The 25,232-nt window shown below is 40.8% G+C and overlaps 3 protein-coding genes across 9 annotated transcripts; all 3 read left to right on the top strand.

The window, feature by feature from the left end:
- The first annotated feature begins 60 nt into the window (after positions 1-60).
- On the top strand, positions 61-8,272 carry ncstn (nicastrin). Of its 2 annotated transcripts, XM_027021752.3 has the most exons (16): positions 61-217; positions 683-784; positions 1,026-1,149; positions 1,243-1,361; positions 1,673-1,818; positions 2,046-2,276; positions 2,820-2,972; positions 3,119-3,223; positions 3,310-3,387; positions 3,471-3,640; positions 3,861-3,963; positions 4,097-4,195; positions 5,922-6,024; positions 6,109-6,272; positions 6,854-7,066; positions 7,203-8,272. In XM_027021752.3, exons 1-16 carry the CDS (start codon positions 139-141, stop codon positions 7,323-7,325), a joined length of 2,112 nt encoding a protein of 703 aa, XP_026877553.2. In that variant the 5' UTR covers positions 61-138; the 3' UTR covers positions 7,326-8,272. The 2 variants fall into 2 exon arrangements, with proteins under 2 accessions (XP_026877553.2, XP_081580174.1); XM_081724048.1 differs by lacking the exons at positions 61-217; positions 1,243-1,361 and having other exon boundaries at positions 678-784.
- A 4,274-nt stretch (positions 8,273-12,546) lies between these two features.
- Positions 12,547-14,622, top strand: fcer1gl (Fc receptor, IgE, high affinity I, gamma polypeptide like). 2 transcript variants are annotated; one of them, XM_027021757.3, is made up of 5 exons: positions 12,547-12,729; positions 13,163-13,245; positions 13,515-13,547; positions 13,913-13,936; positions 14,033-14,622. In XM_027021757.3, exons 1-5 carry the CDS (start codon positions 12,678-12,680, stop codon positions 14,096-14,098), a joined length of 258 nt encoding a protein of 85 aa, XP_026877558.2. In that variant the 5' UTR covers positions 12,547-12,677; the 3' UTR covers positions 14,099-14,622. The 2 variants fall into 2 exon arrangements, with proteins under 2 accessions (XP_026877558.2, XP_026877556.2); XM_027021755.3 differs by having other exon boundaries at positions 12,552-12,729; positions 13,160-13,245; positions 14,033-14,611.
- Positions 14,623-15,156: 534 nt separating this feature from the next.
- On the top strand, positions 15,157-25,175 carry nectin4b (nectin cell adhesion molecule 4b). 5 transcript variants are annotated; one of them, XR_014126240.1, is made up of 12 exons: positions 15,159-15,581; positions 16,657-16,851; positions 17,153-17,320; positions 17,787-18,065; positions 18,209-18,326; positions 20,145-20,296; positions 21,396-21,564; positions 21,706-21,781; positions 22,549-22,611; positions 22,804-22,998; positions 23,176-24,026; positions 24,847-25,175. XR_014126240.1 is itself a non-coding variant. In XM_035528492.2 (11 exons), exons 1-11 carry the CDS (start codon positions 15,536-15,538, stop codon positions 23,428-23,430), a joined length of 1,716 nt encoding a protein of 571 aa, XP_035384385.1. In that variant the 5' UTR covers positions 15,159-15,535; the 3' UTR covers positions 23,431-25,175. The 5 variants fall into 5 exon arrangements, 4 of the variants coding, with proteins under 4 accessions (XP_081580176.1, XP_035384385.1, XP_035384386.1 ...); XM_035528492.2 differs by having other exon boundaries at positions 23,176-25,175; XM_035528493.2 differs by having other exon boundaries at positions 15,160-15,581; positions 22,804-22,992; positions 23,176-25,175.
- The last annotated feature ends 57 nt before the right edge of the window (positions 25,176-25,232 follow it).

Here is a 25,232-nt window from a genome sequence, read left to right as displayed (position 1 = left end):
ATTTTTCTTATTTTGGAATGCGATAATTATCTACCAGTAGGTGGCAGTAAATTGTCGTTGGAACTTTTCGACAGAGTAACGAAAAAGGACCAAAACGGAACCGGAAAAAACAGAGCAGAACTTCATTTGTTTTGTCTTATGTGTAGAAAAACCAGGAAGATGCGTCCAGAATCCTTGAAATGGGTTGAACTGTTGGTCATACGTTTCCTTTATACATGTAAGTCAGAATGATGTTGCCGCGGTTTTGTGGTAATTAAAGAGTAACTGGATTTCTGCCCTGCCTTCACTGTTCATCTGTCGCTAACTTTGCTACCTTGCTGTCCTAGCTAACAGGCTACGTCCACAGCTCGTAAACATGAAATGAAGCTTGCACTCAGCTCTGTGCAACAACCATTTATTCTCCCCGTGTTTTATCGTGGAGACACCTGACTAGCCTATTTTAACGTGACCTCATACCCAGCTTCGCAGCTATCTTATTGTTTATTCGGTTGCGCAAAACAAAGAAATAAATAAATAAACAAAATACCGTTCTCGTTAGTCTTCCACAGTGCTTCGTATGCTGTATTGCTAGCTGTATACTATAATGCTACATAATGCCTTAAATATCCAAATTAACCACATATGATCTGTTGTGTGCAGGTTTTATTACGCGTTAAACCATCCGTTAATTCCCTCTACCTAGATGTGAGCGGTAGCTCTGTTGAGCAGAAGATCTACATTGAACTTAAAAATACAGTTCCGTGTGTCCGGCTTCTTAACGCCACACATCAGATAGGATGTCAATGTGAGTCAATCAATCCTGAGGACCCACCACCCACATATACGTTCACAGATACACAGACAGGATTAATTAATGTGTATGAAACACTTTCATTTTTTTTTCGCACAAAATTTCCATATAGAACGCAAGGCTTCCAGAAAAAAAGGATAGCTGTGCAAGCAATTTAAAAGCCATTGTGTACTATAGTCAGGCAAACAGATATTTTTTTATGTATTCTGTCTCACTGGTTGGTGGTGTTCTGCAGCTTCAATATCAGGGGACACTGGGGTCCTTCATGTCTTGGAGACAGAGGCAGACCTTGACTGGATCCTCAGCACTGGACCTCATCCTCCTTATATGGTACTTATGGAGGCAACTTTCTTCACCAGGTATTCAAACTCTTAATACGCACACACTGATCAGCTCTTCGCTTGCTCATTGGTGTTTAGCTTTATGTTGAGGGTGTCATCTCCCTATTGTAGGCCCACTATGATGAGGATGAAGAACTCCACACGGGTCGCGGGTGTGGCTGTCATAAACTCCAACACCACTGCAGTAGAGAGTTTCTCCCCTCACACTTCTTGCCCAAACCAGAACACAGGTGTTTGCGTGGGTGGGTGGGTGAATGGGTGTGGGTGTACTCAGTAGAAAAGAGAAGACAAAAGCAGACCAATATAGTGTGCATGCGTGTGTGGATGTATGCAGGGAGAAACGGCAGACGAAACCGGACCAAACCTTTTTGCGGGTGCAAGTGGGCACTTAATGAAATTGGATAGTATTGGATTTCATTGAAAGCTTATTTCTGTAGCGTGAATGAGGTCTCTGTTTGGGTAGAGACTACATGGGTTTTAGACAAATGCGTTAAGGATTGGATGTGTCTGAATGTGTCTTTATGATTGTGTGACCTGTTAGGTGTGTACAGGGAGGACTATGGTCCTGACCTGGCCAACTGCAGCAGTACAGTGTGGAACCCTCTGGGGAACAGTATGTCCTATGAAGACTTCACCTTCCCCATCTTCTCTCTCAAAGATGACAATCAGACACAAGTCATGCGCAAAGTGGGTGAAGGGGGTGTGCGCGACTGCATGCGAACATGTGTTTGTGAGTGGGTTTGCACACGAGCATGTGTGTGGGCCTTGTGTGTTTGCGCGGGCCAAGTGTTTGCGTGAGTGGGCATATGTTTATCTGCCCCACCCCTGTGTCTCCTTTCATTTATTGTTTTGAACTGCTAATTGTTGTCTGTAGGTAATGATGCACAATAAAAACTCTCTCCCTTTCCTCATAGTGTTATGAAGACCATAACATGCGTGTAAATGGCAGTGCCCCCCAGTACCCGCTATGCGCTATGCAGCTGTTCTCCCACATGCACGCCGTCACGGATACTGTGACCTGCATGAGACGCGCAGAAGTGTGCGACCCCCTGAGCGACTTCAACGTGTGGGCGTCCATCCGGCCCATCAACGCCAGTGCCAAGGGCCACAAGAACAACGAGAGCGTGGTCATTGCAGCGGCCAGGGTGAGCACTGCACTCGGGGCCTCTCTCTGCTCCTTTCTGGCCTACCTGTTCACCTCTCCTCTCCTCTCAGCTGTCTCAAGTTTCAAGTTTGGTTTATTTGTCACATACATAGTCATACACGGTATAACTCGCAGTGAAATGGTTTGAGAGTGCTCTGTCCGAACTGAGGGAAAAGAAAACAGGGTTGCACAAATAAATAAATAAATAAATAAATATATATATATAAACAATGTATGTACAATATATGTATAATATATGTATAATATGTATATATACACAATGTATATATGGATTTATGTGTATGTACACAATGTACAATTCTCAGTGTATTCGCGCTTTCTGAAGCTCTGTGCCCTCTTTTGGTTAAGGTGTCTCTGTGATGTATTTTCCTACTGGTTTATGTCTTTACTTCACTGAAATAGTGGACAGTTGTTAATTTATAACCATGACTTGATTGACCACTGGGGACTTTTGGCTCATAAGTGCTAGGTAAATGTCATTTTGTACTGTGTGTCATAACCCATTTATCTCACACTCACTCAGTTGGACGGACGGTCGTTCTTCTGGGACATTGGTACATCCGCAGAAGGGACGGTCTCTGGCATTGTGACACTGCTGGCCGCCGCCCATGCACTGTACCCTGTCACTCAAGAAGCTCCACCTGTTCGCAACATCTTCTTTACCTTCTTCCAAGGGGTGCGTGTGCTTGAGTCTGTATTTACATTGTGGTCTGTGTGTGTGTGTGTGTGTGTGTGTGTGTGTGTGTGTGAGTGTGTGTGTGAGTGTCTGTGAGAGTGTGTGAGAGAGAGAGTGTGACTCTTGTCTTTTCTTTCAACCTTCAGGAAACCTTTGATTACATTGGTAGTTCCCGGATGGTGTACGACATGAAACAAGATAAATTTGTAATCAACTTGGACAATGTGCATTCAGTTTTAGAGATTGGGCAGGTATGCACTACAGCTAACTTAGATGTACACATGCACTCTCTCTCACACACACAAACACACTCTACGTAATGTTTGTGTGTTGGAAGGTGGGGTTGCGGAATGGCCAGAAGCTGTGGATGCATACAGACCCGGTGTCTCGTAAGAACAGCACCGTGGACGAGGAGGTAGGTGACACCAATCCCCAAGAGGGAGTGGAGAGTGGACAAGAGGTATTCAGTCAACAAGAGAGACCTTCCCTCTTTTCCAGGTTATAAATCTAGTGGACAACATCAAATCTGTGGCCTCCACACTGAATGTCTCGTTGGACGAACCCAATACCACTCAGGCCTTACCCCCCTCCTCCTTTCAGCGCTTCTTGCGGGTTCAGCCAATCCCAGGCGTGGTGCTTGCAGACCACAAATCGTCATTCATCAACAGGTGAGTGCTTGTGTGACAGTGGGCCTTGTTTAATGGCTCTTTAAGCTGTGATTGGGTGGAAGTATCTGGATTACTGATCCTGTTGGAAATGCACTCAATACAGAATGGTCATGAGTCAGGAAGTGGTTGTTTTTGTTTTTGTTGTGTTTTTGTTTGTTTGTTTGTTTGTTTGTTTTTTAAGGTGAACACTGTTAAATAAAATCTCACACACCTGATGTAGGTACTATGAGAGTCTGTACGACACGGCAGCCTACCTGAACATGACGTATCCTTCCGACCTGAGCCCAGAGGAACAGATGGAGTATGAGACTGAGGCTTCCAAGGTATCTCGGTCTGCACGCCTACCAGACCAGCACTGTCAGGGCACCTATACTAGTAACAGTAGTTATATTGGTACTAGTGGAGTGTGTTGAAGTTACATGACTAATTTCTTTGTCTTCCCTGACCACACAATAGTCACTAACTGAAGTGGCTACTCTAGTTGCCCGTTCACTATACAAGCAGGCCGGAGGGAATGACCGATTACTCATCAACATCACTGCTGATGCCAAGATGGTGAGCCTTCATATGGTCATGAGATCATGTCACAGGATTCCATTGTCCCATGAGCCGCTAAGCTGCGTGAAATAAGTAGCAGCTGCTGGAAAGTCATATATATATTTTTTTCATTAAAATAAGTTAGTACAAGGAAACTAAGTGTTTGTACAAAAATGGAAAAAAGCAACATTATGAATTTTAAGCGAGATGGAATATGCTAACGTAAACACCACATTATTGATATTTTATAGATCCAGTTATTTAAATTAATTGTGAATAATCAGCAGTTATGAGTTGACTGTTACTAAAACTTAAAAACAAATTTGGATTTTGATTAAAAGTATCACTTTTTGATGTGATCTTATCTTAAATCTAAGACATATCAATAAATAAAAAATAAGTATTTTTGACAGTATATAGCCTTTACTCAAACTAGTTACTGGATCATGAAAGTTTACAATGGCACTTTATTTTCTACCTAATTTATAAAAACAATTAAAAAAAAGACTTTAAGATAGTGTCTCAGCTTGTTTTAAAACAGAGACGCCATCATAGCCACAGGGGTTCAATACGTCAAACAGGATTTCTGACATTTGGACTATATAGTTCTTTGCATAAGTGGGAGCATGTTGTATTAAGCGAAGAGTGAAAAATAGTGGGTTTCTGTAATTTGGGGTGTATAGCCAGTAGTGTAGCTAGTGGGGCTGGGAAATGCAGTTTTGCACTGGCATATCATTGATAGTATAGTAATGGAGTTGGAAAAAACATGAATCTTTTTGAAAGGTACAATTTTGAAGTAAAATATTGGTCTGTGGACAATTGAAAGCACATCTAATACCTGACGATTAGTCAAAAATAGGGTTTCAGTCATTTTCGGTGTATAGTTTGTAGGCAAACTAGTGTAGTTGGAAAATGCTGTTTTGCATTGGCACTTTATACTGTCATAGTCCTTCTTTTTTTTTCTTTTTTTTTTAAGTATTTTTACATTTTATTTTAATTTACATGTTTGTGGAGTACGCGGGGAAAATGTGTTGGGCCAACAGAGGATGTAAACCGGAAGTTTTGTGGAAGTTGAGAATGCTGCATAAGCCAGTCTAGTGGAAGGAGCTGCTAATGAGGAGGTCTGTGTCTGCGATTGCACAGATCTCAACCCAGAGCCAGACCCGGAGTCAGATTCACCTATGCCGTTGACACTTTGTATGCAGTTGTTTATGGATGATTTGTAAGATGGTGTAGCCTGCAGTGGTATTAGCTGATCATTAAATCTAGAATGGTATCATGTCAGACGGGCCCTGTCTGGGTTGACTCACCCAGGACCTTGCCTGCCCCTTGAGAATGCCCTAAACCCAATTCAACAGAAATCCTTTGTTTTTGACTCTTCACCTAGTGTAATATGTGCTCCAAGTTGTAATATGTGCTCAAATGGTATTTTTCTTGAAAATTCTTGAGGTACACCATTGCAAGTCTATAGTTCCAAACCACACTAGTTTCAAATTTTAGTGTACACAATTCCTTTTCAATAGATGGATTTTTTTTGTCAATGTATACTTTTAAAATAATTTTTAATAATAAAAACAAACATATTATTTTTTTTAAATATATAAATGTAATTAAACATTTTTAAAATTGGGACTTGTGGCCAAGTGTTGCTTGAATCAAAATGGTGATCATATGCTGGAGGGGTTGAGAAACATTTTCTCATTGTATCTCTTGCTCGCTGTCTCTTTCTCCATCACTATTTCAGATGGCGAAGCTGCTGTATGGATTTCTGGTGCGCTCTAATAACAGCTGGTTCAGTTCCCTACTTCCCCCTGAGGCTGGAGCAAAAGGACGCAGTTCTATTTTAGGTCCGGTCCTCACCTAACATTACCCTTGCATGCACGCTCTTCTTCTCATCTCCTCAGTAACACTCCCATCCTTGCTCTCTCCAGAGTCTGGTCCCCCGCAGTACTACATTGGCCTGCGACAGGACAACTCTGTGAAGAGCGTCACTCGCTTCGTACAATTTGTCATGGCCAACGCGACCGGCACCGTCACCAGTCTCAACCAGATCCAGTGCCAGAACCCCAATGACGTTCCCGGCGAGAGCAAAGATGTACGTGTGCTTCTGCCTGACGCCTGTGCTTCTGCCTGACGCCTGTGCCTCAATGCGACCTCCCACATGCAGGAACACTCACACGGCACATGATTTCCCTGTGGCTGGTTTCATCAGCCGTAGGTCTTTCCGGCCATGGCCGCCCATGCCCATGTGCTGTAGATCAGATATTGTTGTGGTTTTTATAAGAGCAGTTGCATGTAGGAATTTGCCGTGCCTTCAGGTGGAAGGTTGAGTCTTATTCCAGGGACTTATATGGTGTTCTATAGGTGTTATCCTGGTCCAAAGCTGAAAAGATCCTTTACAGCTAACAGCAGTCCAGAGTTGTTGTTACTGGGTGGTTAAAAAAAAATATATCACAGATTAGTGGGGTGCCACTCATTCTAGGGTGTCATGGTCTGGCACCAATTAGCAGCTGTTTTTTATGGTTTTGTAAAGTGTATCTACCAATTACAACTTCAAGTGAGCACATTTTTGCTCCCGTTTTTAAGATTGTTTTCATGGTATGTTTCTGACGTCCTTTACAGCACATCAGTGTGAGGCTGTGCTGAAGATCTATCCCTCTCTGTTTTCTCTCCCAGCTGTATTCATACCACTGGGTGTCTGGGCCTCCTTCAGCTAACAGCACAGAAGGGGACCCTTATTGTGTGCGTACATCTGTACGTCTGGCCAAAGCCCTCTCCCCTGCTTTTGAGCTTCCAGAGTATGGTTCCAGGGAATACTCGACGTGGACAGAGTCACGTTGGAAGACCATCCGAGCCCGCATATTTCTAGTTGCAAGTCCACAGCTAGAGGTAATGGTTTTACTTGGATTCAGATGTCGCCTGGATGAAGTCTAATGTTGATTTAGTTTTGTTTTATTTATCTTCAAATTCTTAAGTATGTTTTATTTATATATTTTATTTGCAATTTTTGTTTCCTGTCTCACAGATGTTGACCCTGGGAGTGGGCGTGACTGTTTTGCTAGTGTCTCTTGTATTGACATACTTCATCAGCTCTAAGGCAGAACTTCTGTTTAGCTCCACCCACGAAACCCCAAATACCACCTACTGAACTCTGCCAAACTCCGACCCACAAAAGTACCCGGATGCACAAACAGTCTCACAATTGCATACTTTGCAAGTTGTAATTCAATACCACTATTCATTCCAGGCATTAAGACTTACATGACTGACGTTTACACGTCAAATTGTCCTCACACAAAGGACTATCTAATTAATAGGTTTGTTTACACTTATGCAGACACACACTCCGCAAATATATTTATTCAGTTCACCATACACTTAAAGACGGGACATAGACATACTGGTCTGGTTTCAAACTTGTATAGTGCATGTGGGGCTGCTAGGGTAAGATGTCCATATTTTGTTTGTTTGTTTTAATTACTAGATTTTGTTTGTGATTACAGTACTCTGGGTCTGGCACAAATCTAGAAGACAGAGGATCTTTTTTGATGTTTAACCTGAACTGTGAGCTTGATTAAGGGTGTGTGTGTGGGGGGGTGTTAGAGAGAGAAAGAGAAATAAAGAAGTGACTGTCCTGTGGGTGCGAATCGGTTTGATTACTCTTGTGTATACTTCTGAAAAAGTCGTTTTTTTTTGTCCGTTTGTCAGTGTGTGTAAGCTGTATGTGCAATAGCTGTACCACAGTTAATTTCTTTTTTTGTGTGTGTGTAAATTCTCCTGAAGAGAATGTAATGCTACCTTTTCATGCTGCCCTGAACAGAGTCTTTGAACTGAATGACCACTTCTAAACTTTTATGATCCTTAGAGAAACTTTGGCCTTTTTGTCTTCTGCAACTGTAAATCTCTGTAATTACAGCTTAGATAGTCACAGGTTTGAAGAACCAAATCAAGAATGATGGCAGCATTTTTTCTTCATAATGATGCGTGAGATGAAACCTTTTGATTTATGGTGTCATTATTTTTCTCTAAGAAGCAAGGAGGCAAGACATTGATGCCTTGATTACGGAATAAATCTGGCTTAGTTTACAAACTAAAGTTTCCCTTTCTCTACAGTTTTTTTTCTTCCAAGATGTAAAAATTTGTTTTGTCAAGCATGTCAGACATAGCTGAGGGTGCCGCAAGGATTGTAGTGTAAATTTAATAGGTTTTAGAAAGACTGATGCTTGCTAGAACTGACATGAAAAATATATCTTTGTAAAACAGTGAAAACATGTAAAATACATTGTACCATGTGACTGTGGGCAATGAAAAATATAAAGACACTCACTTCCTTGAGAGCAAAGTTTGCTGTCTCTTTTCCACAGTCATTTACGTGAAAAACAATACAGATATTACTCGTGTGACTTGATTGTCAGAAACACAATCTAGAATCTAGAATCTTGGCCATAAATAAAAAAATCTAAGATTGATCACTTTGCTTTTAACCAGCAAAGCAGACAGCAGCCAAATGAAGGTGTGCAGTTTTATTAGACAGGCTGATCCAGGTAACATATGGTCAGGTAAAACAAACGTGTGAGGAAAGGAAGGATTTCAAAGAAAGATATGGGAGGTTGAGGATGAGAGTGAAAGAGAGAGGTAGTAAGTTGCTCTGGATAAGAGCGTCTGCTAAATGCCATAAAGGTAGTGTTCTGAGGAGGACAGTGCAGGGGACAGATGGTGTTTAGGTGAGGCTGAGGAGGACAGTGCAGGGGACGTGGTGTTTAGGTGAGGCTGAGGAGGACAGTGCAGGGGACAGATGGTGTTTAGGTGAGGCTGAGGAGGACAGTGCAGGGGACAGGTGGTGTTTAGGTGAGGCTGAGGAGGACTGCAGGGGACAGGTGGTGTTTAGGGGAGGCTGAGGAGGACTGCAGGGGACAGGTGGTGTTTAGGGGAGGCTGGGGAGGACAGTGCAGGGGACAGGTGGTGTTTAGATGAGGCTGAGGAGGACAGTGCAGGGGACAGGTGGTGTTTAGGGGAGGCTGAGGAGGACAGTGCAGGGGACAGGTGGTGTTTAGGTGAGGCTGAGGAGGACTGCAGGGGACAGGTGGTGTTTAGGGGAGGCTGAGGAGGACAGTGCAGGGGACAGGTGGTGTTTAGATGAGGCTGAGGAGGACAGTGCAGGGGACAGGTGGTGTTTAGATGAGGCTGAGGAGGACAGTGCAGGGGACAGGTGTTTAGGGGAGGCTGAGGAGGAGTGAGTGAAGGAGAGAGAGACTGCAAGAGATTGAAGATGAGGGAGTGAATTGAGAACAGAGAGGTGGTGTTTAGGGGAGGGAGACTTGTCTTGATGGAAGGTTGAGAATGAGAGTGGCCAAGTATTTTAAAATCTGAGCTGATTGAAAAATGCATTGAAGGTAAATTCTGAAGGACAGAAATAATTCTGTCAAGCCAAAGCCGTATTGAGCTAATTTGTAATCAGTAGTTAGCTGAACCATATCCACATCCATGAAATTCAGAAAATATATTTGGGTTCAGCATGCAAAACTACATGTTTATTATGTATTTTTGCATACTGAATCCAAATTTTTTTTTTTTAGAATTTCTCACCCATAGTTTTTTTGTTTGTTTGTTTGGCCCAGTATAGCTGTATGTCATTGTACATTTTAGAAGTATGTCTTTACATATTTTAAGTGTAATAACAGCCTTACAAATAAGTAATATTTAATTAATGTAAAATTTAATTGCCTTATCACTTAAAAGACATGATATTTAAATTCTAAAAACATTAGAGTTCAGTGTTAAAGGTACTATAAGGACCACCTACTGCAAAACAAACAAAAATAAAAGTTCACATTTTGTTTACCTGTGTAGCCTTTCCCATCAGACCTACTCTAGACTGCTCTAAAGAGTGCATTCACTGACAAATGAACAGTTGCAGTTGAAAGTCATATGGGCTCACATCAACTCTGGAGCCTGATAAATTTTGCTTTCTGATTTCTAAATAGAACTTTGGCAACCATTCAATTTCTTCAATTTTTTAGTTTTACGAACATAAACCTTGTTCATCATTTTGCTCCTCCACTAATAATATTCTGGATGGTTGTCTTCCAATGAACCATGTGAGTGTGTATAATGCATTTACAAACTTGGACCAGATTGGTGTTATGGTGTTTATGTGAAGCTCCGTTTTAGGCAGAAACTGTACTGTTTCATGAATGTGTGCAGGAAATTGATAAATGGCCTAAATGACTGCATAAAATGGCTGAACACAGCTATTTCAAACCTGTTCAAAGGTGGATTGGTGTATCATTTGTTTGGGTTCTCTATCCTGTGTTTTCTAGTCCTGTCTCAGCCTGTTACCCAGCCTCTGATCTCATACCTCCATCTGGCACACCTGTCTCTCCCTCTGATATACACTTTAACCCACAAAATGAATGCTCTAGTGTCTGATAAAGGTTTGTGTAATGAAACACACCATAAAAGGAACAGCGTTAGTTTGTAAACTTTGTTTTGTCTAGTTGTGTAGTGTTGTGTAGCTGTGTATTTTTGTGTAGTTGTGAGCCGTGTGTGTGTACTGTGTGTATATTGTGTACTATATGTTTCATTTGCCATATATATGTTCCCTTGTGTTTAGGTCTGTGAACTATCCTTGTCCATCATTTGGTGCCACATCTCAGTACACCAGTATAACTGCTGTTCTTCCTGTATACACAAGTAAAACTGTCGTTCTTCCTGAACTACTTCTGCTCATCTCTAACACTGAGGGCAATCCTGGCCACTGATGAAAAAGCCATTCAAAACCACTGTAAGAACTTGTAGAAGAGATTGAAGCTGAATGGTGTTTGATGAAGGTAAGAAAGATATTAATAAAGTGTTTTGAGAGATGCACTAGAACAGCTAGATGGCAACAATGATATATAATGGTGAGAAATGTTTATATAAAAATACCTCAAAGAAGAAAATTAACAATGCATTGTAGATTAAAGTTTAGATAGATAGATAGATAGATAGATAGATAGATAGATAGATAGATAGATAGATAGATAGATAGATAGATAGATAATGTAGTAAAAAAATGGATTAAGCATTAAAGGGAAATAAATTTCATTTGATTTGCTTGAGAAGAAAGAACCGGCTGATCCCTGGCAACAGCATCTAGTACAAAATCGTACCCACAGTGAACAACGTTCCGTTGGGTTTCTCTACTTTTAAAATGTGTTTATACTGTGCTCAACAACACCAATTTAGTTTATCCAAATATAAATAAATAAATAAACAATTTCTTGCATGACAATTTCATAGAAAGGTCCTGCTGTTATAGTCTCTGAAGGATACTCTTTTTTACATAAAGTATTTGGTGAACCTTATCTAGTTCATACAATAAATGAGGTGGTAATTATCTAATATCCTTTTCTCCATAACCTTTTTGGCCTTTAACCCACTTAAAAATCTGAATAACTGAGTAATTGTCCAGCTGTTTTGTGGTATTTTCATGTGTGTGATGTCCACCACTAGAGAGCACTGTGAGTCAAATTACTATTGGTTTGGGACATTTCCCGTGTTTGTCTGTGTTTGCAGTTGCTGTTTCTAGTCCTGCACTGTATTAAACAGTAGCATACTGTTTGTCTAGTGCATATTATTGTGAGATACTGTGATTTGTAATTTATGTCTTGTTTTGTGCACATACTATGCTTTGCTAAAGTTTTACAGAGTGCTTTTGGCTGCTATCATTTGTTTAATACATGTTACTTTTGATGACACTGAGACAAGTATAAAACATTTTTTCTTATGTTACATATATGCTTAATGAAATTCTACTTAAAACTGAAAAGTTTCATGATTTTGCACAGGATTTCTTTAGATCATACATGCTACATGCACATAATTGCTTTAGTGTTGCAGAGTATTTTGGACAGCATGACCCCAAACAGTTTCACATTACATTAAAGCACAAGTCTGTCTGTCTGTCTGTCTGTCTCTCTCTCTCTCTTTCTCTCTCTCTCTCTCTCTCTCTCTCTCTCTCTCTCTCTCTCTCTCTCTCTTTCTCACACACACACACACACACAGACCATTCTCTCCAATAAATCCCTGCAACAAAAACATGTCTAACTCCTCACATAAAAAGGACTGCCTATGCTTTAGGTTTTCTTAGCTTTAGATTTTCTTCAGTGTAAATTCCTTCAGTTGGTGTCTTTAATTAAAACATTTGTACTGGTCACTTCCTTTTGTATACACAAAGAATGAAATTTTAGGTTCTTGTTTTACTTTTTCATGTTTGTGTGAAGAGTGAGGTCAGGGGAAGATAGACCAGTCTGAGATGGTGGAAGTTTGTAGACTTCTGCTTCTTATTAGTGTGCTATGGCTACTCTGTCACAAGCCACAATTTCCTGTTGAAGGACTGCTTTCACACTGCCTGTATGTAGATACAAATCCCCATACCCACGCCACCCATATTCTCAAAGTCTTCTCCACTTATATACTTCTCTGGTTTGGCTTAACCCTGCTCTGGACCACTGCCAGAATGTATGGATTAGGGATATTGTTCTTCCTTCTACTGAATGTCCAAAGTGCTGGTAAGGTCAACTGAGCTGCTGAGTTTTTCTGCTTATCTGATTAGGTATTAGATTATATCAGTGATAAGCAGTCTTAGTATTTGTCTAATAACTGAAGTCAATGTCGGTGCAATATTTTAGCCAGACATTATATGGTATATGTTTTATATATGTATATGGTCTGCAGTGTTTTTAATGCTAAGAGTGTTTCTTTAAAGTTCTTAGAGTAAATTCTATTGATGTTTTTGCCAAAATATGAACCTTAAAAACATCAGATTTTTGTATTATTAAAGTATTTGTCTCTGTTTCTAATACAAACATCAAAAATATATTAGAAATCCAGTATCCTATATTTTATGAAGTTTGTGAAGTTCATGTACTATGGAATATTTTCAAAAACATGATGATGATGATGATGATGATGATGATGTGTGTGTGTACTCTTTTCCAGCAGCACAAGCTGAAGTGTGTTACATATTGGATGGGATTCTGGTTATTTATGGAATTGTGCTGACTATTCTTTACTGCAGACTGAGGGTGAAACATTTATCACTTAAACACTACCCATGTCAAGCCTCTAGCTCCCGTTGTACTGTTCACATTAATTATGTAGCATTTCCAACTACAGTAAAAATATATTGTTGTTATAAAGTTTAAAAACCCTGTAAAATTACACATTAATTTTGTCAGTTATCACAAAAGCCAAATACAAGGATGAAAATATAATGAATGAAATGAAGGAATGAAAGACATATTATACTGTGCTAGTAATAATATTAACAATAATTTCTCCTGATGTTATGCAGATACGCTCTAGAAACAGTGAGAAAGGTGCAGAGGTAGGTCTTGTAACTTTGTGCTGGTCCATGTGCAACCGCTGGTTTTCTCACTTTGCTCTCACTTATTTCCTGTCTATTAGTGACCCCTACCACTACCACTCACATTAGCACATTTCCATGAAACCTAACCACGCTTCTCGAGTAACTATCCTATGTAAACACATTCCGTGAAAAGTTTAAAACATGAGCCATGCACACAGAAAAGTTTCAATGTGTAGGAGACAGAAACAGGAACTCTGTATTTATGGATGACACCGCACAACACATACTTTAACAGAGTACCACACGCTACTCAGAACATTTGGTCACAGAAATTTAAAAATCCAAACTTGTAATTATATACTCTTTATCTCCCTCCTCCAAAGGCTAAAGACGAAGGCATCTATCAGGTAGAGTGTGTTTTAAATGACCCGTTGGTGCAATTGAATAACAAACATTTTTGTGCAAACGTAACCTCTCTCGATGTCTCTCTCATTCTCTCGCAGGGTTTGAAGCCTCATGCTTCTGATACCTATGAGACGCTCCAAACAATGAAGAAACCAGTGAAGTGAGCAACAGTCCTGTCGCTTCAACATCTCACTATTTCATTCTGTTTTCTGATTTAGAAGAACTCTGCAAAACTTCTCAGTGCAGTTTATCTACATGTACCTCTGTTTTAATATTCAGCTATGTTTCTAATTTTTTTTACTTTTTAAATAACTTTAGTTTTAAATGTACAGAGCATGTAACATTTTTAATTTCATATAATTTTACATTAAACATTTTACATAATCATTAAATTACTTAGGAGACATGTCATAGCACCAAATTATTTCTCTCTCACGCACACACGCACACACACACGCGCGCGCACACACACACACACACACACACACGGGTCAAAACATTGATCGGAAAATAGGATGCTGTGTCACTTCCATTTCTATTGAGCCTCAACAGCACAAGGAACTCAGCGATGAAAAAACTTTAGTGCGCAATTACTCAGAGGGAATCTGATACAATTTGTAATTTTAGCCATTGCTCATAGCTTATCCGTTACGTAGGCCTACATGATATCACAATGTATGACGTTTAAAATGTATTAAAATAAATACTTGTTTAACTAATCATTTGTTGAATTTGTTTCATTTGTATCCTTTATAACTTATCAAGGTGTAAGGTCTTAAAGCCTATGAATTGTATTTACGACGTCTGACCATGAGTTTTGGTATGACATCCAGCGCTTCCGGTGATTTATTGAAAAAGCATTCAGAACTGGTTTGACTGGTCCGTGGAGTTCTCTGCGATTCTCTGGATTCTAGAGTAGCCTAATTCCAGTAGACCCACTGGCCAGGCCAACGCGAAAGCTTACGAAGCTATCGGAATTATCCTGCGATTCCACTTCCATATGTTGTAGGATAGCAAAATTCCAGAAGTGTGCTTTGTTTCGCACGTATTGGAAGTACACTGACTCCACCGTCCGACTCGCAGCGAGACCCCTATAACGCGCTATCGCAGAGGACAAAGGTCGCACCGCTCAGAGGTTCAGGGAATAAGTAGTAGGAAGGCGCACGGACGGTGGGCGGAGCGCAGGTGTGTAACGTTTTACTGCAGGTAAAAGGAGAACAGAGCAAGCTCGCGTTGAAGGCAGCTTATAGCTGTGAAATTCGGTCTACCGATAATCGATGTAAACCCATGTTTAATTAACTTGTCCATGTAATTACTCTGCCTTGTAGGGTTGGGGCTTTTTTTGTTTTTTTTTTTGCAGTGGAATCGTATGAGTCGTATTTTTGACACCCACTGGCAAATGGGAATAGTGTTGGATACGAAGAATCAAGGAGCTCGCCTTCTAGCTTCTGGCTCTAATCTTGTACATTATGGAACATACATACCTATTGCCAAGAGTCTTATCATGAGAGGCAGCGATAGGAAACAGCCTGTACTAATCGGATATATCTGAAACTACTGGGAACGCTAGTAAGTTTTGGATTAGAGGACCCTTGTGGAAGATGGCATGCCTAGCCTTGTTTGGTGTCTTACTGACAAGAGTAATTGGTGAGTTATAATATCTAATGAAAATGTAATCATTAATCACACTTCAGTACATGCCCCCAGTTACCTTTGCAGGTAAATATGAAACACACACACACTGTTTTCATGTTAATGCGTATATAAGATGACAGCTTATACACGCATGAACATGAAAAGTGTGTGTGTATTTTTTCATCTTATATATATATATATATATATATATATATATATATATATATATATATATATATATATATATATATATTTTAGTGTGTGTGTATGTGTGTATGTATGTATGTGTATGTATATATATATATATATATATATATATATATATATATATATATATATATATATATGTATGTATGTATGTATGTATGTATGTGTGTGTATATGTATGTATATATATATATAATTATACACACACACACATTATATAAGTATATATGTATGTACATTTGTGGCTATTTTTATGCATTGGGCTTGCGACAAACAGTAGTTGCGTGACAAGTTTATGCACCTTCTGTGTTTTGTGTTGGTGTGGTTCACTGAAGCGGCATCTGCAGGCAAATATCAATATGAACAAGAAATGCCTGTAGTTTAGTCAACACTCACAGTTGCCTACAGGAGATAGAGGGACCAAAAAAACCCCAAAAAGCTAATTTTCTGTTGTCCTGTAGCACAATACTGAGATACTGGAGTACGTCAGAGCAGTTTAATTAATTTCAATCAGTTCTCAGTTGTGTTTATGGGAATGTCCTTGTCTGAGAGTCATTAGTGTCCTTGTATGTGTGTGGTTGTGTGAGTATTTTCTCTCTGTCTAACACAATCATGATAGACAAAGTTGAACATTAACTGAAAAGTCGGGTTATTCACCTCTAAGCACATCACACACGTTCATCTCGGAGGCACACAACTTTGGTTGTATTAATTCTAAACTACACACACACACTAACCTGTTTCTTCCCCACTTCGTTCTCATGCCAGCACAACAATCTTGCTGACACATTTCTCTTTTCTGTTGTCTTCCGCCAACCCCCTGGGCAAATGCACATGCTCCACATGAACGCGCGAACCCTGACTCCTTTGTGCCCACCAGTGTGTGTGTGTGGCGAGTTCATCCAGCCTCCGCCGTCCCTGGCCCTGCGCTCCTTTGCTGATGAGGACTCTCGGCTGCCGTGCCAATTTAAAGCACAAGATGAGGACAGTGTGGTGCAGGTCACCTGGTACAGAGAGAGGAGAGGTGGTGTCAGGGAGCACATCATCACTAAACACATGACAGAGGGTCTGCAAGGTGCCTTCACACACGTGTGCACACACACACACACACACACACACACACACACACACACACACACACACACACACACACACACACACACAGGACACATGACAGAGGGTCTGCAAGGTGCCTTCACACGCGTGCACACACACACACACACACACAGGACACATGACAGAGAGACTGCAGGGTGTCTTCATACACATTTATACTCTGGTTCACATTTATACATTTATACCAGTGTGCTCTCACTTGACCTTTTTGCTTGGATTTAATTTGATCTGAACCTGTGTGTGTTTGTGTGCACGTGTAGTGTTTCCTGGCTTTGCGGGGCGCGTGCGTTTTGAGAGCAGTGACCCTATTCAAGACTCAACACTGCTGATCCAGAGCACAAAGGAGTCAGACCAGGCCACATATACCTGCCACATTTCCACGTATCCTTCAGGAAACTTTGAGCGACGCATCCAGCTCATCGTCTGGAGTAAGAGCTCCTTCATGCTTTTCTTCCTTCTGCCCCCAGCTGCACAGGAATGATTAAATAATGTAGAAAAAAAGATGAAAGACGGTAAATCAATACAGAACCAGACCTCTCAGATTGGAACCGTCCTGGGAATATAGCCTTGCTGCTGCTGTTAGAATAAACATGTCTGTAATGACATAACACTTTGCAACCAATCTTTATGAAATATCATCAGACTTGGCAGACATAAGAGGATTTCAGTACACACACTGATAAGATCCTATATCGTAGTGAGTAAGTGAACGTAGTAAGACACTATCACCCAGACATAATGGGTTGGCAATAGTTTCATTTTTACTTACTTTACTGAGCTAAAACACACTTATCCACTTTTTCTTAATCACAACTTGATTAACATGCCTGGTTTTGATGTGCTCATATGTGGCACTTCTCTTCCTTCCCTTCTGGCTTCTGCTGTATTCTCCAGGGCTGCCTATCTCCTCATTGGACCCTGTCATTCTGGAGGAGGGTCAGGCCTTCCGCTTGGCAGCCAGCTGCAGGGCAGTTGGCTTGCCCCTGCCCCGCCTTTCCTGGGACACAGACGTCCCTGGCCAATCGCAGAACAGGACATCAGGGGATGGGGTCGTCACCTCCAACTTTTTCCTACACCCTTTGCGGAGCATGGATGGGCGCAGGCTGGACTGTCTAGTGTGGCACCCTGCTCTGGATCAGCCACGACGACTTCGCAACACGTTGGTGGTGCACTGTGAGTCCACCTTCCTGACAGTCACAGACAACTGGATATATCCGCGCTTTCTGTGAGTCTAACTAGTTAACGTCAAGTCTTGATTGTGGTCCTCAACCTGTGTGTGTGCGTGTATGCGTGCGTGTGTGTGTGTGTGTGTTTAGTTCCACCAGATGCTGTGGTTGCTGGCTATGATCACAGCTGGTTGGTTAATAATAAGGGAGCTGAACTTAGATGTGAAGGTGGAGGGAATCCCCGGCCACTCAACTTCACCTGGACCAGGTACCTTCTGTCTGCCTTTCAGTCTACTTGTCTTTCTGCCTGCTTGTCTGTCTCTCTGTCTGCCTGTCATGTCTCTGCACCACATTCACACTTTTCACAATGTTTGTGTTTCCCCTATATTCTCTCTCCTCATTTGTTGGCATTTCACACCATTTGTCATCCGATTTATTTTGAGTGTGAACAGTATTTTGAGTGTGCGGGCCTAGCCCAAAAATGATCCATGACGCTGCAGAAACCTCAAACTCAGTAGCAGACAGGCACCACCCATCTCTCTCGCTCTCTTTCTCTCTCTGTCTCTCTCTCTCTCTCTCTCTCTCTCTCTCTCTCTCTCTCTCTCTCTCTCTCTGTCTGTCTCTCTCTTTCTCTATCTCTCTCTGTCACTCTCTTACTCTCCTCCCTCTCTCTTCCTTTCTCTTAGGCTCTTTCACTGTTTTGCTCTCTTTCACTCTCACTCCTACCCACATAATCACACACATGCACACAAAAGGTATTAAACTCAGAGAGTGCTGCTTATTCAAATTTTCTTTTGAGGGCTGAATAAAAGCCATGGTGTAGCGTTGCAACCTGTGTCTGCAGAGCAAGTGGAAGACCATTTCACATTAAGTGTGTGTGAGTGTGTGTGAGTGTGTGGGGCGGGAAGTAGAGAGAGGGTAAGGGAGGGGGAGGAGAATGCATAGACACATCCTAAGCCCTAAATGACCACACTGCGCTTTAAATGTCGGTTTAACGGGCACCAAAAAAAAGACAGGGTTTAGTTTGATTAGAGACTCCAGCCTGAAGGTATCGAGTGTGACGCCGGTGCATACAATTACCCTGACGATGTTTCATCTCCTACCTTAGACAGAGCCCAGGCTGCTGGGTCATGGCAGGTTTCCTGGGCAGCCAACAGGCGAGCTCTGTGTGTGTGCTCTGGTAGCACTCAGTGCTGACTGGCTCTGCTCCAGCTCTTGCAACTCCACACACTGCTGTGGGGATGTGCATTTGCTGTTAAATGGGAGGTGCATGATTTAGAAAACATGTTCATTTCCTAGTGGCTTCTGTTAAAGTTCTGTTACAAAAACCTTCACAAAGCTTAAAAATGTGTGTGTGTGTGTGTGTGTGTGTGTGTGTGTTTTATATCCGTAACATGAGAACTTTTGGCTTTAGGGTAGCCATGGCAACACAGTCCCTTTCCGTGCAGTAGTGGGGTCCTTCTGCCTGTATGTCTGGGGTGTTGCTGGTGTGTGTGCGCACGCATGCATGTGTGTGTGTGCACGCGGTTTCGGAGGTGTGTCCTTAGCACTGCTAAGTGGGGAGGTGTTGAAGATAATCCTACTGTTCTGTGCATTATTCAGATACTTATTACAGGCCTGCAGGAGAGGCCTGGGGTACAAAGAGGGGGGAGGTATTAGAAGGCAAGCCATTCATTACATCATAGATGTGCTCACTCCAGGGGCACAAATAGAAATTGTCCTTCTGTTATGTATCATAGATGAAAAGAAGGAATCATTTTATATGTTCTGAGTAAAGCAGTCAGTGTTCATCTGCATTCAAATCCAACAGTAATATATATTCATTCCTCTGTGTGTGTGTGTGTGTGTGTGTGTGTGTATGTAAAAAAAAATATAAAATTATATATATATATATATATATATATATATATATATATATATTATGGTTCATTCCAGTTTTATCACATGTCATTATTTACTAAACCAAAAAAACTATTTTCAGCCTCCACAGAACCTGTTCATTTATTCCTTATCAGAACATAAAAGGGTTATAAAATGGAACAGTGAACATTCGGCAGACAAAGCATTTGAATCGTCTTTTCTTCAGGAAGGGTGCAGGTTTGCCTGAGGGTGTGTCCGTGGAAGGAAACAGGCTCATTTTTACCCGCCCCCTGAATAAGACGGACGAAGGAGTGTACCAATGTGAGGCCAGGAACAAAGTAGGAGTGGTGAGAGCAGAGGTCAACGTTGAGATTCCAGGTGAGGCATTTCTGTCTATTGTGAAATGAAAATTTTTTTGCCATATTGCCACATATTTAACGTGATAAATATAATTTTGCTTACACTTTTGGATATACTTTTGCAGTGAGCAGGTTTTTCTATGACAAACAAGTAAAGAAAAGAACACAAACAATTAGTTGATCTTATACGTATTAGAAGGTATGTTAATAATCTCAAGTAATATCATTCACCAAATATACAAACATACAAGTAATTTTCCTGAGTGCAGATGCCACCATACACCACCACATTACTGCACTCTGGACACTTTTTAAGATGAATATTTATTTTGGAATCATTCTTAAATTTTGGAATAATTTCTTGATTAAGACCAAAAAAGAAAAAAAAAAAAAACTACACTTCTCAAAGAAAATTCAAATTCCTCAGTAAAAGCATGAATTCTGTACTCAACAAACAAGTGACGCATGAGATTATATGCTGAAATGATGACAGGCAACTGTACGTCACATAAACGTAAGATGAGCTTCACTAAGCAGGGAGGCTGCTAATGGAAAGGGAACAGCGATTACCTTCAAAAAGGTCCTCCTCAGTTTGTTTTCTTTCTTCCCTTTAAGCGTAAGAGAGTTGGGAGTTGGTTTAAGCCTCATAACTAGACTAATAAATATGTTTCTTTGCAACAATGGCTGGTATATGAATAGCCAAGGTGAGTAAACCAAAAGGAATCTCAAACCTGATATATTATTACAGAAACAATGAGGGCTGCTTTTGTGTCCTTACTGCAAATTAACACAGGATTAAGTTGATTTTCTTCATTTCTTCATTCACTTAACCTGAAAATAAGTTAAATAAATTATTTCATGATATAGTAATGGTTGGGCCTTAACTTCTTAGCCCTTTCTCAGATCAACACTGGATTACTGCAAAACAAATTCAAAACCTTTACTGAACCTTTGGTGGATGGAGAATTCCAAACCATAATTGCTATCAGTTATTAAAATCGTTTGATTACCAAGTTTAAATTCATTTGATATTTCTTTTATATTTGTGTTTGAACACTGCCCCCATGAGGCAAAGAAAGGACATTTTAACCCCCCCCCCCCCCCCCCTGTATTTCTAGTAACATCTGAAGCTTCTCAGAGTCAAGATTCCAACAACATCCTATTAATTATCATAGTTGGAGGAGCTGCTGGGACTTTGGTAGTTGTCATGGTGATTATCATCATTCTGGTGAACCGCTACCATAAACACAAGAACAGGAAGCTTAAGAGGGAGCTCAGTGAGAAAAAGTAAGGATGCAGTCTTTCCCACCTCAGTACCAATACTGCAGTCACTGATTCCTTTTCAAAGCTAATAAAATTTACTACACTTTATTTTTGTATGAATCTCTCTCTCTCTCTCTCACTAATCCTCACTTTTTTTTTCTTCAGAGAAGAAATAAACAATCTTTCAAGACAGAACTCTATGAGGAGACTGAACTCCATCAGTACTGATCCGAGGATACAGGTAGTGTTTTGGTCACTATTTTGTTTAAAATAATTTTACATTTCGTAATGATTCTCAGTTATACATATTGTCAGTTTTTACATAAATAATATTTACTTAAATAATATGGACACTGTTTCAGCTTAGTCTTAGTCTTGGTTCAGGCTAAAAACATTTCTAAAACCCTACTGACAGTATAAGTTACCTCTTAAATGCTTTTAAACTGCTTTTGAAAGCCCAGTCTACACACATTATTTGTCATACACCGTCATGCTCATTTTTACCAGTATTGCAACATTATCACAAAGGCCACGGCAACACTGACGCATGCTGTTGTGAGACTAAATATGTTCAGGCTTTTGTGTGCTGAGAATCTCTGGTGTCTGCAGTAGTAGTCATTTTGCCTGTAGCGCTTTGATATAAATGTTGTGATTCTTAAAAAGAAAAAGGAATCCCCCAGCACCACATATGAACCCAGTCCATTCCTTTGGGGCCACCCAGAAAGCGGCCATTTTTTTGTGCTGTCGTGCTTCTCAGCACACAGAAACCAGGTCATGAAAGGCTCTAAAATGTTGAAAGACTGGCTCAGATGTATTTGTCATTGGTTGTTAAACAAAAAATGTGGTCTGACTGGTTGTCACTCTAATACTAGAAAATGTACTTCTGTATTTGAACACCACTAATGGTATGTAAATTTCATAATACTGAAACCGAATGTTTAAACTTAAAACGCTGATTTGTGATTACTTGTTTGGAACCTTTTTCTTATTCTTCTTCTCTTCTGCCAGACTGAAGACTGTGCACTAATCAGATTGGACAGTGCAATGAAAAACAGCCTTTTAACGCTAGAGGTACTGTGTGTCTGCCATTTACTATATAAATCTAAAAGCTGTCTTCACACATCTTCATTAATAATTGCATTTCATAGATAAGAGTTTCTTTTGTGAGTCCTGATATTTTGGGATATGCTACAGTTTCATGAATCAAGAAAGAGCCATGGGCCAGCAATGTTGTGATGTTTATTGCATGTTGTCTATTATAAGGAGAGCTCAGTGCTGTTCGAGCAGAGAGAAGGGCTGAGGGAAGGCGAGTACGATAGCTTAGGTCGGCCAGCCATCTACCCTTCCTGCCACTCAGAGCGCGGAAGCGGAAGGAGGAGGGAGATGGAGGCAGAGAAGACCGAACGCATGCGCAGGGTGGAGTCCTTCTTGAAGAACAGCACTTTGTCTATGGTGAAGGTTTGCGTTCATGCCTGTGTGTAGGTGTACAGCAATAACATATGAAGATGCGCAATGCACCAGAGATAGTGACCAACACGGCACGGGCAGACACGGGTCCATTTACTTTCTGGAACCAGGAAAAAAGTGTTGTAAAGGTGTAACTCCTGTCTTTTCCATTTATTTATGCTCATCCAGGATCTGGATCTTCACAGGGACCAGAGCCCCCCACCCTTGTCTGTGAGCTCAGGGCCTCTAAGACAAGCAGGGATGGAGAAAGTGGGATGGGGACAGAGAGAGGGAGTGACAGAGGGAGAAGAGGGCAACTGCACCCCTGAACCCTACGAGATCTCCGAGGCACTTGCCAACCACTTCCACTGTAGCAATGGCGTTCTCCGACCAAAGCCTCACCCAAATGCAATAATACTGCACCCACATGGCCAGATCATATAGGGACCATCTGCATGTCCTCTGACTGAAGCCCCACCCTAACTCTGGAATTCAGAACCCATGTGGCCAGATCTTCTAAGATCCCACCAGATCATCTAATGCTCCCCTTGTCCTGACCGAAGCCTCACACTAGCACAGTAACTATAATACTATATACAGCACCCACGTGGCCAGATCATCTAAGACCAGTCGGTCACCCCATTCTGGGTGGAATCTCATTCTTGTGCTGCTTTCTCCTGCTGCTGTGAACCTGTGAACTCGCCAAAAATGAACAAATTCTGTGGTACAGCAGAACAAATCTTTTCCTGCAAACCTTTGCTCACTTGGTGCTTCTTCCAGGAACTCAATACATGCCATTGTTTCTGTGCTCCCTTGAGTAAACAGTGGTGAATACCAGAAGCAGCTTACCACACATCCCCACAAGTGAAACTTTAATAAACCTCCAGTTCTTCCTGCGCCCAGATGCCTCTCCCTGCATCTTCTAGAAATATACATGGCTTAAAACCAATTTTAAAACTCATCAATCCACTGCACCTGGACTTGAAGAGACCATAAGCCAGATATTTTACATATTGGTGGAGTGCTGTCCAAATAGACAGGTGACAGAAAACATTACATATAAGATGGTAAAAGTAGTACCAGTTTTAAATTAGTAATATGTAATATTAAGTATCAACTAACCATATATTTAAATTGCTGACTCATACATTCTCTGGCTTATGCCATAGCGCATTGGTTTATTTATCAAAACATGATCAAGACCGGAAATCAGGGTAATAGCACAAATGTTAATAATCAGCCAATCAGTTTTCTTTCATGTCCTATGACGTAAGGAGCTGCGCCAGTCTTCTACACCTACACCCACTGCAGGTCCTCTGTTGTCTGCAGGTGACCGTAGAACAGACGTGTTCGGACAGCCTTGCCTCCAATGACAGTGCACTAAACCGAGCGGTGACGCTAAAGCAAATGTTACCGGGCCGGTGTCATGCATAGACAGCTGAGTTTGCTGGAGTTTGTTTAGGTGCTGGCAGAATAGCCAAGAACCTTCAGAACGTCTATAACTTTTACTGTCTGGGTAGTGTGCAGCTCTAACACTTGCACTGATGCTGTTTTGAAAGCTGTGGGGCCTTGAAGCTCTCCTGGCTTCAGCAACTTGCGGTTTCTGAGCTTTTCTGCATTAATTACCTCAGTGTATTATGATTAATAGGACTTTTTCAGCACTGTATTAATCTGTGCATGCACAGATGTTAATTTGATCAAAAACATTAAGGCAAAACCTCTATTATTGTAACATTTATGGAAACAATCAGTTTTATCTTCAGAATTAAGGTTGAAACTGGTACAAGCATAACCTTTTAACAGACCAGAATCTTTTGTTTTTCTGTGGCACGTAATCAGATTTTAATGTTTTGTACCTAGAAGTCAGAGATCCGTGATGCAACTGACCTGAAAGCAGCTGTGTCACCAAATAAACCCAAGACTGCATGGCATAGGACACCTAGAGTAACAATATTCAGCAAAAAATATCTTAAACTGTCACTTTAATCTGGTTATTCTCAGACATCAGATTATTTTGTGCATGTAAACATGCTGTATGTAACTGCCTAAATCTACTAGGCTCTTTACAGTCAAAGGAAACATATAGGATTTAATGAAATTGTCCTGATTAATTTAGCAACCAGTTGTTCTTTTTTTTATCCTATGAGTATTTAATGATGAAAGAAATTTCACATGCGCAGTGTTTTCTGAGTTTGAGTATGTAAATGAAAAGGTGAAAAGAAAAATGTTCCTTTTTTATAACAGAT

The sequence above is a fragment of the Electrophorus electricus genome, chromosome 11 (genome assembly GCF_041902795.1).
Source record: "Electrophorus electricus isolate QZ-2024a chromosome 11, ASM4190279v1, whole genome shotgun sequence".
Classification (NCBI taxonomy): Eukaryota; Metazoa; Chordata; class Actinopteri; order Gymnotiformes; family Gymnotidae; genus Electrophorus; species Electrophorus electricus.
This window is presented reverse-complemented; position numbering and strand designations above follow the sequence as displayed.